This window comes from Berghia stephanieae, chromosome 2, assembly GCF_034508935.2.
Source record: "Berghia stephanieae isolate SIO BIC M18660-M18661 chromosome 2, UCSD_Bste_1.3, whole genome shotgun sequence".
In the NCBI taxonomy this organism is placed as follows: domain Eukaryota; kingdom Metazoa; phylum Mollusca; class Gastropoda; order Nudibranchia; family Aeolidiidae; genus Berghia; species Berghia stephanieae.
Window position 1 is genome coordinate 35,178,078 of NC_088361.1, and position 14,920 is coordinate 35,192,997.

The 14,920-nt window shown below is 34.5% G+C and overlaps 1 protein-coding gene across 1 annotated transcript in view; it reads left to right on the forward strand.

Annotated features, from left to right (window-relative positions):
- Positions 1–7,353, forward strand: part of LOC144966776 (uncharacterized) — a 26,634-nt gene extending 19,281 nt beyond the window's left edge. Inside the window, exons 4-5 of the mRNA XM_078903555.1 lie at positions 2,841–3,191; positions 6,806–7,353. Coding sequence (XP_078759681.1) covers positions 2,841–3,191; positions 6,806–6,995 — 541 coding nt within the window. The 3' untranslated portion in view covers positions 6,996–7,353. The remainder of the gene's footprint in view (positions 1–2,840; positions 3,192–6,805) is intronic.
- The last annotated feature ends 7,567 nt before the right edge of the window (positions 7,354–14,920 follow it).

Here is a 14,920-nt window from a genome sequence, read left to right on the forward strand (position 1 = left end):
AAACGAAATGAATATGTTTATGTTGTGTATATCGCACGTTAAAAAGAAAGAGAGGAAGAGAGAGAGAGAGAGAGAGAGAGAGAGAGAGAGAGAGAGAGAGAGAGAGAGAGAGAGAATGAGAGAGAGAGAGAGAGAAAATAAGTAGGAGTGAAATATCTGTTCAATGTTATAGTTATCATTTAACGTTATAACAAGTGTAACTAAATGACAAATTGCCATATTTATGGACAATTAAGATCTATTATTATTATTATTATTATTATTATTATTATTATTATTATTATTATTATTATTATTATTATTATTATTATTATTGTTATTATTATTATTATTATTATTATTATTATTATTATTATTATTATTATTATTATTATTATTATTATTAGCATTATAACTACTAAGAGTCTCATCATTTTATTATATAATGCCAATGAGATTATTATCAATGAGTAGTTTTATGACCCGTGCGATGACCCGAAATCACAGGCAGCGAATACGTAGATAGCAATGATTACTATCTACATTCCCCTATCTAAGAGTGTACAGGGTTATTAAGTCAATAAAATCAAGTCATTTTCTGTTTTATTTTAAACATATATTTATTTATATATTTACTTATTTATTTATTTATTTATTTATTTATTTATTTTTTTGTTTCTGTTTTATTTTTATTATTTTTGTTTGTTTGTTTGTTATTTAAAATTAATTTTATTTTTTCTTATTTTTTTGTTATCATTTAATGTATTGTTTGTTTTGTTTTTGTTTTTTGTTTTTTTGTTTTTTTTATATTTGTTTGTTTGAGTTTTTTTTTTTTTTGGTTTTTGACTTTTTAATTTACGGTTTTTGTTTTGTTTTTTTTTTTTTTTTTTTTTTTTTTTTTTTTTTTTTTTTAAAGGTCAATATCCCTATACCTGTTTACTGTCGTATTAAAAAGACGGAGATAAATCTAAATTGGCAAAGTAACGACCAACATAGGGTGTCTCCCATGCCTGAGGTTAAAAAAAAAAAAAAAAAAAAAAACAATGCCACTATACTTTCTAATCGGTTTGTTTTTGTTTTTTGGTTGTACTTTGACGCAAACCCTTCGATTTCGAGTCTCCGTTTATTCGCAACCTGCAACTCGCGAGCCGATTAGATTCGGGTTTTTCTTTAGTTTTTACTCACAAAAATGTCTACCTACTTTCGACGATCTGAACTAATCTTAATAGTTTTTGAAAGCCAGTGCCAATAACAACAGGACACTTTTTGCCTCTGTCATTCGTAACGGACGTATTTTCCTTCCGAATCAAAGCTCTCTCATTCTAAAAATAGCTGCTATCTTGTCGACGTTATGCGTATCCTAGTAATTAGTCTCAGACTAAGTTTGAAGTCCGGCCTCAGCAAATGACTAAAAACTTGGCCAAACTTAGTCCGAAGGTGCCGTGATTTTAGTGTGGGACTTGCTTAGTCAGTTCACATGAAATCTGATTTTTTCAAGTCCTTAAGTCAGAGACTAAGCGCTGGTCCGCGTTCATGAAAACGGGCCCTGAGCAAAATGTGAATTTCGAGCTAAAATCCGTAAGGTTGGCACCACTGCTCTGGTATAAGACTGCTTGGCATATTGGAATTATCTTAATCGATCAATATTGAAGTAAAACTTTATAAACCTGTGACATTCTTCTTCAGTATTCTGGGGTGATTTATTTATTTCTTGGTATTAGACACATTTCAAAAGCCAAGCTCATCTTGAACAAATCGGTAGTTTCACATTATCAAAGCGATTTCACGAATTCTCAAATGCTGACTTTAATTGCGTGTTTGTCATTTATTGTGGCCGTTTATTGTGTATTCCAAGAGACATCAATTGCGGACTGTTCTTAAAATTAATTGGCTTTCGGAAAATGAAGAGCCAATAATAATAATAATAATAATAATAATAATAATAATAATAATAATAATAATAATAATAATAATAATAATAATAATAATAATAATAATAATAAATAATAATAATAAATAATAATAATAATAATAATAATTGTTTAAATTAAACATAATAAACAACCCACAAAAAAAAACATATCAAAACAAACACCCTCCTCCCTAAAACAAAAATAAAAACCGAAACATATTCATATAATTTATCATTTTTTGCGCATTACATTTTGTCGCATGGCATCTTTCTTTTAAGAGTGGAGAAAACGAACAGCTCCCCAATCCTCTTTCATTGGCCTGTTTTGGAAGAGGACTGGCATAACTTTTGTTTTAGCAATGACTCGTTAAAGAACGAGTACTAATAAATGTTGGACTAACATTTGAAATTATTTAAAATATATCTATGTCTTTATCTGGCCATTGTATTTTTTTTCTCAGTCAATTTACAATCGTATTATACTGTAACTAATCCTTAGCTTTTTACTAATCTTTTTTCTTACATGTTGGCATCTATATACCTTTTCTAGATATCTATATCTTTACAATTATATAATCTGTATGTCCCTTGAAATTTATACTATGTAATTATTCTTACAGCTTACAATATTATTACACTATACCTATTACCAAATTGTACTATACCACATTATATTTATGTAAATTATGTTTGTGTATCATTGTCGGCAATTTATACGTCTGTACAAAAATGTCCTTTTGGATGAATAAAGTACATTATTATTATTATTATTATTATTATTATTATTATTATTATTATTATTATTATTATTATTATTATTATTATCATCATCATCATTATTATTATTATTATTATTATTATTATTTGAGAAAAAATCATGAATAGAAAGAATAATGCTATTAAAATTTGATATAATAATTAATCTTTTTTTTTGTTTGTTTTAAATCAGAAAATTAGGACTTCAGGAAGTCGGACCTACTCATTGTGGTTACTACCTTGAAGTCGACAGAGAGATGGTGAAACAAATCTGTTCTGACAATCCACTGGATAATGACATAAGCATAAACCTTTATACCAATGGCGTATTCCCAGCATTGAATAAATATGACACAAATGCCAGGGGTTACGATTGTGGGAAGTACCTGTCTGTCATGACTAAAACGTCCAGTCACTTTTTGGTCGCCTCCTCGAGAACTTTGGAAAAGATGATAGGTTACGCTTCGTGTATTGAAACGGCCAATATTCTCAGGTTCGACGGAATGTATGCGGACTCGGACACCGTAGCCTTGCATATTTTTCGGTAAGAGCTTTAAACAATTAATTAGTAGATACACCTCTATTATTCTTTTTCGCCTACAACGTTGTTTCTGCACCTTGTACTAGTTGGTACTAGAGTGCTCGTTAATGGTTAGAGAGTACATATAATAATAATAACAATTAGGGAGACTCACATTCGAACTCAATTGAATAGTACACGGCGGATCTATTGTCGACCGATTATATGAAAATGCATTGAAACGATCGTATCGACAAAAATGTGAGTGTCCCTACTTATTATATATACATGCATATATATATATATATATATATATATATATATATATATATATATATATATATATATATATATATATATATATATATATATATATATACTATATAATAATAATAATAATAAATGGCATTTATATAGTGCTTTACCCCGTTGTCACAGGCTCTAAGCGCTTTACAGTGATATAAAACACAAAACATATTACAGTGAGACAAGTGTGAAGGAAACGTGATACGAATTCAATTTAACAACAACAAAATATGAAAATAATATTGCAACATTATGACGTAAAAAGATAAAACTTTAAGCGAGATTTGAACGGTGTCAACGAATCCGAGCATCTCACGTGTGACGGGAGAGAGTTCCAAAAATGGGGGGCCAAAAATTGAAAAGACTGTTCACCTATTTTACGCAATGGCTTAGGTTTGACAAGGATTGATTGGTCATTGCTTGACCTCAAGTTTCTATTGGGGACATATATGTTTAGAAGGTCTTTAATATAGGGGGGACTGTTCGTGCTCAGGGATTTGTAGACAACAGTACAAATCTTATAGGCAACTCTTTTTTCAACAGGAAGCCAATGTAACTCACGGAGAAGAAGAGTTGCTGACGGGTATTTTTTTGTTATTGCGTACAATGAGCCTGGCTGCGTTATTTTGAGCAATCTGAAGTTTGCTAATTTTGTCTTTAGCTAAATTCGCCCAAAGGGAGTTACAATAGTCCAATTTAGATAAAACCAGGGAATTCATTAAAAGTTCTGTTATATGCTTCGGTATTAAATTACGAATTTTGCTTATTTTTTTCATTTCTATGTACATAGATTGTATGGTGTTATTCACGTGGCTTGTCATGGAAAGATCTTTATCAATGATGACGCCAAGGTTTTTTGCTTTATTTGAAAATTCTATTGTGCTATTTCCGAGAGTAATAGGTGATTTATTTGCCTGTTTAAGGATACTCGGCCTTCCACACATTAAAATCTCAGTTTTACTATCATTTAATTTTAACTTATTGTGGTACATCCAAGATTTAATCTCATTAAAACAGCTCGTAATTCGTTGTATTAAGAACTGTATATTACTAAGGGGTGCTGAATCATATATTTGCGTATCATCTGCATAAAAATGATAATTCAGATTGAATCTGGATATCACACTAGAAAGGGGCTGCATATATACAGTAAAAAGGACAGGGCCAAGAACAGAGCCTTGTGGCACTCCAAAATTTAGTAAAACGTGTTCTGACTGAACACCATTCACCACGACAGTCTGCCATCGATCCTGTAAATATGATGTAAACCATTTAAGGGCAATTCCTTTTATGCCGAACGTATTTTCTAGTCTTCTTAACAAAATGTCATGGTCAATGGTGTCAAAGGCAGCTGAAAGATCTAAAAGACATAATACATTGATATTGTTAGCATCAGCATTACATAACAAGTCATTAAAGATTTTAAGAAGCGCCGTTTCAGTACTGTGTTGATGTTTGTAGGCTGACTGAAAGGGTTGTTCCAAACTGTTGTTCTTAAGATGAGATGTTAATTGTGTAAGAACTACCTTCTCCAAAAGTTTTGACAAAAAAGGTAAATATACACTATATATATAATACACACACACACACTAAGCGTCAATTTAAACTGGCCAGCCCGTGACTTTATTACTATTACTATTAGTGAGATTGACATAATTCATACATCATTGGAGAGTTAAGAGAATTCCAGGTACAATACACGAACTTGAGTAAGATACATATAATATATATACCCCAAATGGGGTGTGGTTGTCAAACATCCAAAACTTCACGTAGTGTCAAAAGTAAACGCAAATGCACAAAGTTGAAGAAAGCAAACTCTTCTCATTGTCCAGGTGTTTTTATTTCTTTTTTTGGTTGTTTTGATGGGTTTTTTTTTTTGGGGGGGGGGGGGGGCAGATTTAACTGATCTACAAACTGAAAATTAATAATTGTTACTATTGTAAATATTAAGTCCCCATATTATATTCCTGCATTCATACTTAAATGAAGTAATACCCTTGCAATGAAAAATTGCTCGATTTTTCCCTTTTTGTTCAAAATTTATAAAAGAGTTCAAAATATCGTTGTTTTTGTAAAAATTGATTTATCTATTTATTACCAATTGTATGATATGTTTAACTCTGTTGACCACTTGATAGTAAATAATTTGTGAAATGCAGGCTCAACTGCCGTCTTTATAACTTTCTAATTGATAACTTAACATCTGGATTTGAACATCAGAGCTGGTGGTGACAAAAAAAAAATGAACAAGGAGGAAATTTTTGAACGATTGCCTTTAAGCCCTATTCTTACTGCACTAACCCCCACTTTTTTAGCAACTGAAAGATAAACTGTCATTGATACTCTCAGTGCATAATTTGATTGAGAAAAATATAATTTTGAAAATGGAGGAAATTCTTCCTCCGACACCAAAATCATGAATTTCCACGGATCCGAGGAAAACTATCAGGAATGGTACATTGTGTTTTGTAAAAATCATTTTTCTGACACTGAGTAGCCGTAACTGTCAGCAAAGAACTTATCACATGATCATAAACAATTCATGTTTGTAAAGAAAAGCTTCAGTTGCCTTTTTGACTTGAATTGTTTATGTTTTATGTTTGAAGGGTTTTACGGCGCTTGCAACACATTCATGTTATATCAGCGCCAGTAAAAAGGAAGAAAATGGGATAGTAAAAAGTTCTAGAATTACAAATAAAGCACACAAGAAAAAGTAAGACATAGGGGAACTGGGAACAAATAGGGATCAGATGTAGATTCCAAGAGCACACTATCAAAGTACTTAGTTTGAGACCACCTGAAAGTCTCATCCGGACACAAGCACAAAATCCAACAAAGAGAAATACACTCAAATGCTTACATTATAAATTCAAAATAAATATAATAATACGTAACAGAGAGATGATTTACAAGGAAAAAAATATCATCTCCCAAAACAATAACTATTCATTTGACTATTTCCCTCCCAGCTAGGACTCCAGCCAGGGCCAGGACAAAACCAAATAATCTCATTCCAAGACAAAGACAGAAAGCATGTTGGAAAACAGATATAAGGGGATAGAAGACACAGCATGTACCCCCTGCCCACTATGAGAGGTCAGGAATCCCACCCAGGACTTGAACTTGAATTGGATTGGATAAAAAATGGACAAGCTGTAAAACTGCCGCTTGCAACTGACAACCTGGAAAAAAAAATACAACAAACAACACTAGTTTGTGCTTGAAAATGATTTAAATGTTTTCTAATGCATCACCATTCAAGTGAATGGAACCCAATAATTATATCACAACGTGTTTTTACATTTATTTTCTATTTCCAATTTCGTCAGAGAGATGATTGAAGCATTCCCACATATAAAGGAAATCCGAGTCCAAACCATCAAGCCCAGGGAGTTCCTTATCCAATTCGGTAACCTCCTGCCAAAGACTCAAACATTCACTCGGATGGCAACAGGACCTGTGCCTGATGTGTGTTTATCCAAACTTTACGCCGTTAATGATTGTGGATATACAGAATAATCTTTTCAAACAAGCCGAGGTTGTAACAATAATAATATACAATAACAATTAACTGGTCAACTTGTCGTACTATGGAAAAACATATTATGTTAAAAAATTTGCGAGGTCCCAGGTTTGAGAGTCTTTGCCAAGATGAAGGTCATTTAGATCGATATTTGCATGACGAGTTTTCTGGTCAAATCTTTAATCAACTGTCTTTCCAGAGTACGGCAGGTAACTGGTTAAAATCAACGTATACATTGCAATCTGGCCAAAAAGTTTTAAAACCTATTTTCTCGTTAATTTTCAGTTCCTCGGATTTTCAATTGGGTCAGCTTGATTACACTTACCATTTCTTAACTTGAATGCTCTTTAATAAAAGTTTGTTTTTTTTAAAATGCTTTTGGAAGTCTTCAACTCTGTTTAATCGGACATCTTTGCTTTGAGTTTATTTTTTCTTGAATGTTTACTGATTGCAGGCTTAAGTCTAAACTAATAAACTGTTTATCAAGTCGCTATAATTTCCGTTTACTGATCTTTACTACACTCTGAATGAGCCTTCAAAATCTGGTTCAATACAGAAGAAATTATTGTAATTTTCTCAAACCTATAGTTTTGTGCATTTAAAAACTATCTAAATGTGTAATATAAGTGCCTTGATAATCGAAGTGACTGTTTGTAGCATAAGTGCGGGAGCTGAGTTTAATTTTTTAAAATAAAGTACGAGGCCATTCCCAAAAGCAAGTTTCTCCCCTCGACAACTTGCAAACAAACTAAACAGAAATAATGAAACTTAAGTCAGGAGAGAACATTGATTTTGCAACCCAGGCAAAAAGAAGCCTCTTACATCACTGCATTTGGAAGCTGATTGAGGAGATTGCATAAGTGCATAGCCAAGTTTCATTGAATTGTTCATTTTTTTTTGGCGTTGTGGGGAGAACTTACTTTTGGGATGGACCTTGAACGTGTACTAATCATACTAATCAGTTTCCTCATTACAACAATTTTTAGCGGCAATAATCACTTTTAAAAGCAAAAATTAAAAGCCATGGGCTCTAATGCCTTTTTCTTGTGAACATATAATTTGAAATAAAATTATAAATAAATAAAAAGCCTTTAGGTTTGAAAAATTGTTTTTCCAAGGTGGCAACAATTCCATGGCGACAATTTTTTCCCCTTATATAATCAACATAAGGTTTAATCCAACCAGAACTTTACATTACATATGCATACATGGCGTCAATGGATTCATAGAAAACGACAGACTGTTTTTACGACACCTATTTTCTGGACAATAGGTTTTTTTTTAAAGTGTCCAATACATTTATAATGTAAGGACCTGAACCATGTCATACACCAATTTAAAGGGGAAAAGGACATACATTAATGATATAGCTCTTATTATTATTTACATTGTAAAAGTACCTCTATCATTTGGATCGACAGGCCCCATGTCCTACAATTACGATTTGAAAATTTCAAAAACATTTTTACGATATCCATCAACTGAACTGTAAAGAACATTCCACAATCACTTCTTCAAACTACAATTGCAAAGTAACGTCCAGTAATGACCATGCCATCTTTCGGAGGGAATCATTCTTATTTGTTTCTTTGTTTTGTTGGGTTTACTTAAGGTCATTTCAGTGCCAGTAAAAATAAAGAAAATGGGATGATAAAGAAAATAGATTTTAAAGAACATGAGAAAAGGCGGACAAAGGGGACTGATTCAAATAGGGTAAAGATGTAGATTCCAAAAGCAGACCATCAAAACGTTCGTTTCTTTTTAAGGGTTTTACTGCGCTTGCAACACAATTAGGTTATTTCAGCACGAGAAAAAAAGGAAGAAAAGGGGATATTGAAAAAAAAATAGATTTACATAAAAGGCATCCAAGAAAAAGTAAGACAAAGAGGAATGATTCAAATAGGGAACAGATGTAGATTCCAGGAGCACACTATCAGTGCAATTAGTTTGAGACCACCTGAAAGTCTCATCCAGACACCAGCACAGGACCCCACCAAGAGGAGTAAATGTTTAAAAACCAATTATATATTCAAACAAACAGCATAGCAATACATAACAAAGAGATGATTTACAAGGATAAAAAAATATCTTCCAAAACGAATACTACACATTTGACTGTTTCCGTCTCAATCAAGAACTCCGGCAAGTGTCAGGACAAAACCAAGCACTCCCATTCCAAAACAAAGACAGAAATCAACCTAGAAACTATATATAGGGGGAAATAAAACAGCAAGTGACTTCTAGGCCAACATGGGAGGTCAAAAGTTCCCACCCAGACAAAAGGTATTCAAATAAAATATATAACTGAGAGATGATTTCATGAAACAAAATCATTCAAAAATCCGGCTTGGGCCGGGACAAAACCAAGTAATCTCATTCCACCTAGACAAGGATAGAAATCAATCTGGAAAAGCAGATATAGGGGAATGGAAGACACAGTAAGCGACCCTCCCTGTCCAGTATGGGGGGGGGGGGGGGGGGGGGGAGGTGTAAGCAACTAAAAAAAAAAAAAAAACCACCCGGAGCGAAATAATCTTCTCCCATGTGATACATACCACTCCTCACATTTAAATATAAATTGAGGCACCCGCCTAGGAGATTTAAACTTGAAACTTTTGGTTATTTAAATTAAAAGGTTTAAAAAACTTGATTAGAGTAATGGCAAGAATAGTAGGGAATTCAGAGCTGACAAGTTCATTGAAGAATACTTACATGACGCCTGTTAGGCAATATTACAATTTTTCCGACAGAGACAAAGCTGTTAACAGACAAGTACTCATTTTACACCCGAGTACGGTAAAAGAATCTGAGTAAAGGGTCTTTTCCAAGGACTCAACTATGTGCAGAGTGGGGCTTGAACCCAGGACCTTCCGATCCAAAAGCGAGTGTCATACCACAAGACCACATAGCCGCACAACACGAGACTTCTTTGTAGTCTTAGGTTCATGGATGATTAACAAATTGCAGTCCATTTTAATCGATTGTTAAATGAAGTCTCCCAGTGATAACAAGCCAAAACAAGCGTACTAGGTTGCAAGCGCCGTAAAACCCTTAAAAACAAACAAAACAAGCGTACTACTCGTAGATGATTGTGAATAGTCTGAAAATTCCATGCTTTTACCATCAATTGCATTTATTAAAGGCATTATTAAAACTTTAAAAAACTCACCGGTGTAACATGTTCTTAGGGGTGTTACGGAGCTTGCAAGCCATTTAGGTCATTTAAGCGCCAGTAAAAAGGAAAAGAAAGTGGGAAAGTGAATTATTTTTTTTGTTGGAAAAAGTAAGACAAGGGGAATGGTTCAAATAGGGAACATATGTAGATCCTAGGAGCACACCATCAAGTGTACAGTTTGCGATCACTTAAGTCTCCTCGAGACATCAGCACAGGATCCCACTAAGAGGAATGCTCCAAAACAGGAAACAACAAACAACACAAAATAGTAGGGGATGATTTAAAAGGAAAAAATTCATCTCCCAAAACTAATACTTAACACTTCACTGTTTCTCTCTCAGCAAAGGACTCCAGCAAGGGCCAGAACAAAACCAAGCAATCCCATTCCAAGACAAAGACAGAAAGGAACTTGGAAAACAGATATACGAATGAGTCCTCTCTAAGTCTAAGGTCGTGGAGACCATTTATAAAGAATAAGAATTGACACACGATAAAATTTGAAATTTAAAGGTTTATTTAAAACATATTAGAACCAGCTTATCTTATGGGGTTCGAAAAAATAATCGAGAATGGCAAAATATTAGAACATCATTAAGTATAGATGAATGATAACTATAAAATTAGATAACTATGTGACAATCACAAAAATGTGATAATAATGTCTCCTTTGGAACCATAAAATGCAAATTCAATACATCACATTTATGGTCGTTGCCGATTTTTGTTGTCTAAAGCTACCCTGTTGAATGGAAAGCGGAAAGCTCACAAAGGTTGCGTTGCATCAATAATAATAATAATAATAATAATAATAATAATAATAATAATAATAATAATAATAATAATAATAAAAAACAACATTTGTGTAACGTCTTGCCCAAATTACAACAGTTTCTATGCGCTTTACATTCATAAACTGAATACAAGGAAATATTTTTTAAATCAACCCAAAAAAATAGTTAACAATAACAAAGTTAGCTGTATGATGTATGGTTCACAAGGTGTTGGTATGGAGGTTGGCTATCCCGTTGTATTACTATGCAGCCCAGCCGTCACTATGTATAGTGGAACCGGGGGCGATGTGCTCCTGAATAAGTGGCAACAGTCTAGCCGCTGGTCTGTCGTTATCCACAACCATTAGAAATCCCTGTCCCGTCTCCCTACACACACACCACCAAACACCCACCGTTGCTCAACAACTCAGCCCATGTTGTTTTTCCTTTTGGCCACTAAACTTTCGTCGATCTCGACTGAGGCCTGGACCACCTATTTGGTACGGGTTGTTCAAAAGCCACCACGAACAAATGTCTCTGAAGAAACAATACCACTGTACTGTATAACTGAATTTTCACTTACTCCAGCGAGCCCTGTACTATTTAGAATCGACTCCTTGAAAGCCCACAAAAGGAGCAGCTCAACAATTTTCCTCAGAGGAAGACACTGATGTTCAAAGAACGATCCTCTCCTTAAAGGAGTATGGCTAAGTTACTGTCTGTGATTACAGAACTCAATATCCCTCTATTCATTTTGTCATTTGTTTCTTTCACTTTCTCTCCATTTGTAGATGGCAAAACACCTCCTGCTTCCAGGAACTTGGACGATAACGGTAATACAACTGGGCCTTCTACTTCTAAAGACGGCTGGAGCTATAATCTTGATGGCTATCCGGAAGCTCCGGCCTTTGACCTTGAGGACCATTTACACCTGCCAGAAGAAAGTGAAACTGCATTTGCCATCTCCAGTCTGATCATCACGAAAGACTTTCTCAAGTTTCTAAAGAGAGAAACTAATAGATATGCTGCTCAGGAAAAGACTCGTGTTGGTGCAGCAGCCAAAGAGTTTAGCATCTATCGGCTTTGGAAGCCAGTATCTCTTACAGACCTTCGTAGATTTTTTGTCCTCCTTGTTCACATGTCATTTACTCGCAAACCAACGATTGCTGACTACTGATCAACGAACCCTTTTGTGGATTCTTCGTTCTGTGCCATCATAATATCAAGGGATTGTTTTCTTTAGATTATGGCCTTTCTGCATTTCAGCAACAATGCAGAATACATCCCTCGTGGTCAAGAAGGCCATCAACCTCTCCACAAACTACAATACATCGTAGATCATCTGGATACCACATTTTCTTAACTTTACACCCAAAACGTGAAGTGTGCATAGATGAGGCAATCTGTCCCTGGAGAGGCAGGTACAGTGGAACCTCCCGATAACGACATGCCACGGGACCGAGTTTTTATGTCGTTATCCGGAGGTGTCGTTATTTAGAGGTTTCCAAGATGGCGGACAAAGTGGGCGTGGTAAGGCCCGCGGGACCAGTTTTTATTAACATTGGCAAAACAAACAAAACATTGTAGTGTATTCCTCTTAGAGGGTTCTTGTGCGTGTGACTTTTAGGTGATCTGAACTGAGTACACTGATTGTGTGCTCCTGGAATCTACATCTGTTCCCTATTTAAACCATTCCCCTTTGTCTTACTTTTTCTTATGTCATTTCAATTGTAAATCTAGAAGGTTTTTTACTATCCAATTTTCTTCCTTTTTACTGGAGCTGATATGACATAGATGTGTCACAAGCGCTGTAAAACCCTTTAAAACAAATAGAAACAGGTAATTCGGACGCTGCGAGTTAGATAAAATTCCTCCTCCTCCCACAAAAACACTACAAGTACTACTACTACAACTACTGCTACTACTATTATTATTATTACTACTACTACTACTTGTATCACCACATAATATCACATTTTCCAAGATTTTGTGTTTACTTGCTTACATTTATACCTTGGTTTTTATTAATGCATATCAGCCAAGATTCGTCAAAAAAAGCTGCGTTCTCATTGGTTTCAAAAGCTGCGTTATCATTGGTTCAAGCAGGAATCGTTTTTATAAACGTTGAGTACTCATACTCGGTATTTTTAGTATCAGATATCTACGAAAACTGCCGAAAATCGCCAAAATGATGTCGTTATTCGGAGGTTTTATCAAAAAGTGCGTCGTTATTTGGAGGTTTTTTTTTACTGATCTTAAACAGAAAAAAAATCGGGACCACTGGTCAATGTCGTTATCAGGAGGTTGTCGCTATTCGGAGGTGTCGTAATCGGGAGGTTCCACTGTAGATCTTTAGTGTCTTCATGAAGGACAAGCCCTCGAAATGGGGAATCAAACTTTAGGAACTGTGCGAAAGCTCTTCTGGTTACATCGGCAAATTTGAGGTTTACTGTAGAGACAAGAATCTCAGCAACTCCCCTACAGATGTCTGCGTGTGTCTCATCACTACATACCTCGGCCATGGCTATGTCTTGTCGACAGACAATTATTATACCTCCCTGTGTTATCTCAGAGACTATTGTTAAATAAAACAATGACTGTAGGGACTGTTCGCCATAAATGGGTATGCTTGGCTTGGCTACACAACCACTACAAAAAGGGCAATCTGACTCCAGGCAAAAAGATGGACTGGGTGCTGTTCGTTGGTTCGATGAGAAAAATGTGAATATCCTTACAACAATTCACAACTTGACTGCCACCCAAGAAGTCACAACTAGAACCTCCACCAGGATCTGTGTCCAAGACTATGTGAACAATATGTCAAGGGTTGATCGTTCTGATCAGCTTGTTGTGTACCATCCCCTTCATCAACGGACCATGAAGTGGCCAACAAAGCTCTTCATGCATCTTCTCACCCTCACTTTCATCAAGGCCCGGATTTTATTCAACAAAACAATGGCCTTGCTCCAGCACACACAAGTGACAGTCCGTGAGTATCTGATTCAACTGGGCACAGAAATGACCACAGATTTTCACCACCACAAAGCAGAGCGTCTGAATTGTTCCTCTGCACCAACTGTACTGTTGCCCGAATGTCCCACTCACTTGTCCCTGCCACTACGAGAACTGTCAGCTCTTCATGCACACTTTGCAGAGAATATTCCCAGCACTGCCACCAAGGCCAAGCCATACAGAGCATGCAAAGTGTGTGCTGACAAGGAAAAGAAACGTCGCCGTGCCACGGGTGAAAAACTCAATTCAAGAGCCCGCAAAGAGACACGTTACTGGTGCTCCATCTGTAAAGTTGCTTTTTATGTGTGGCCCCTTGTTTTGCCCAATTCCACCAAAAAGAGAATTATGTGTAAAAAAACTTTTTTCCGTTGGACAATTTTTAATGTTAGTTTTAGGTTTGAATACGAAAGTGGACTGCGATAAATATGGGATCAATACCTTTTTCTTTTCATTATCATATATATATATATATATATATATATATATATATATATATATATATATATATATATATATATATATATATATATATATATATATATATATATATATATATATATATATATATCAAAGTTAAACATTTCAGACAAAAATTCAATTATATATAAATATGTGGAAATGGACAATTCATATTTTTAGTGATAATTCATGGACTGTATGAATATGGACAATGGATAATAGTTATAATCAATGTCGAGACTCTGGATTATCGCTGTTGGATTTACACCATTCATACATATATTAGAGTAAGAGTGTGGTTTTTTGTTTTTAATTTCATTTTTATGGTTTATTATTAAATCTGAATCATTTCAGTATTCACTTTCTTCACTCTTTGATAACATTAGAAGGTTTTTGTGAGTTACAACATTATGTTATACATGGAGAGTGTATCAAAACTTTTACGAAAACCCTGTTTCGGGGGCTAATTTAAAAATTCATAATAAATTAACTATTATAGATAGCA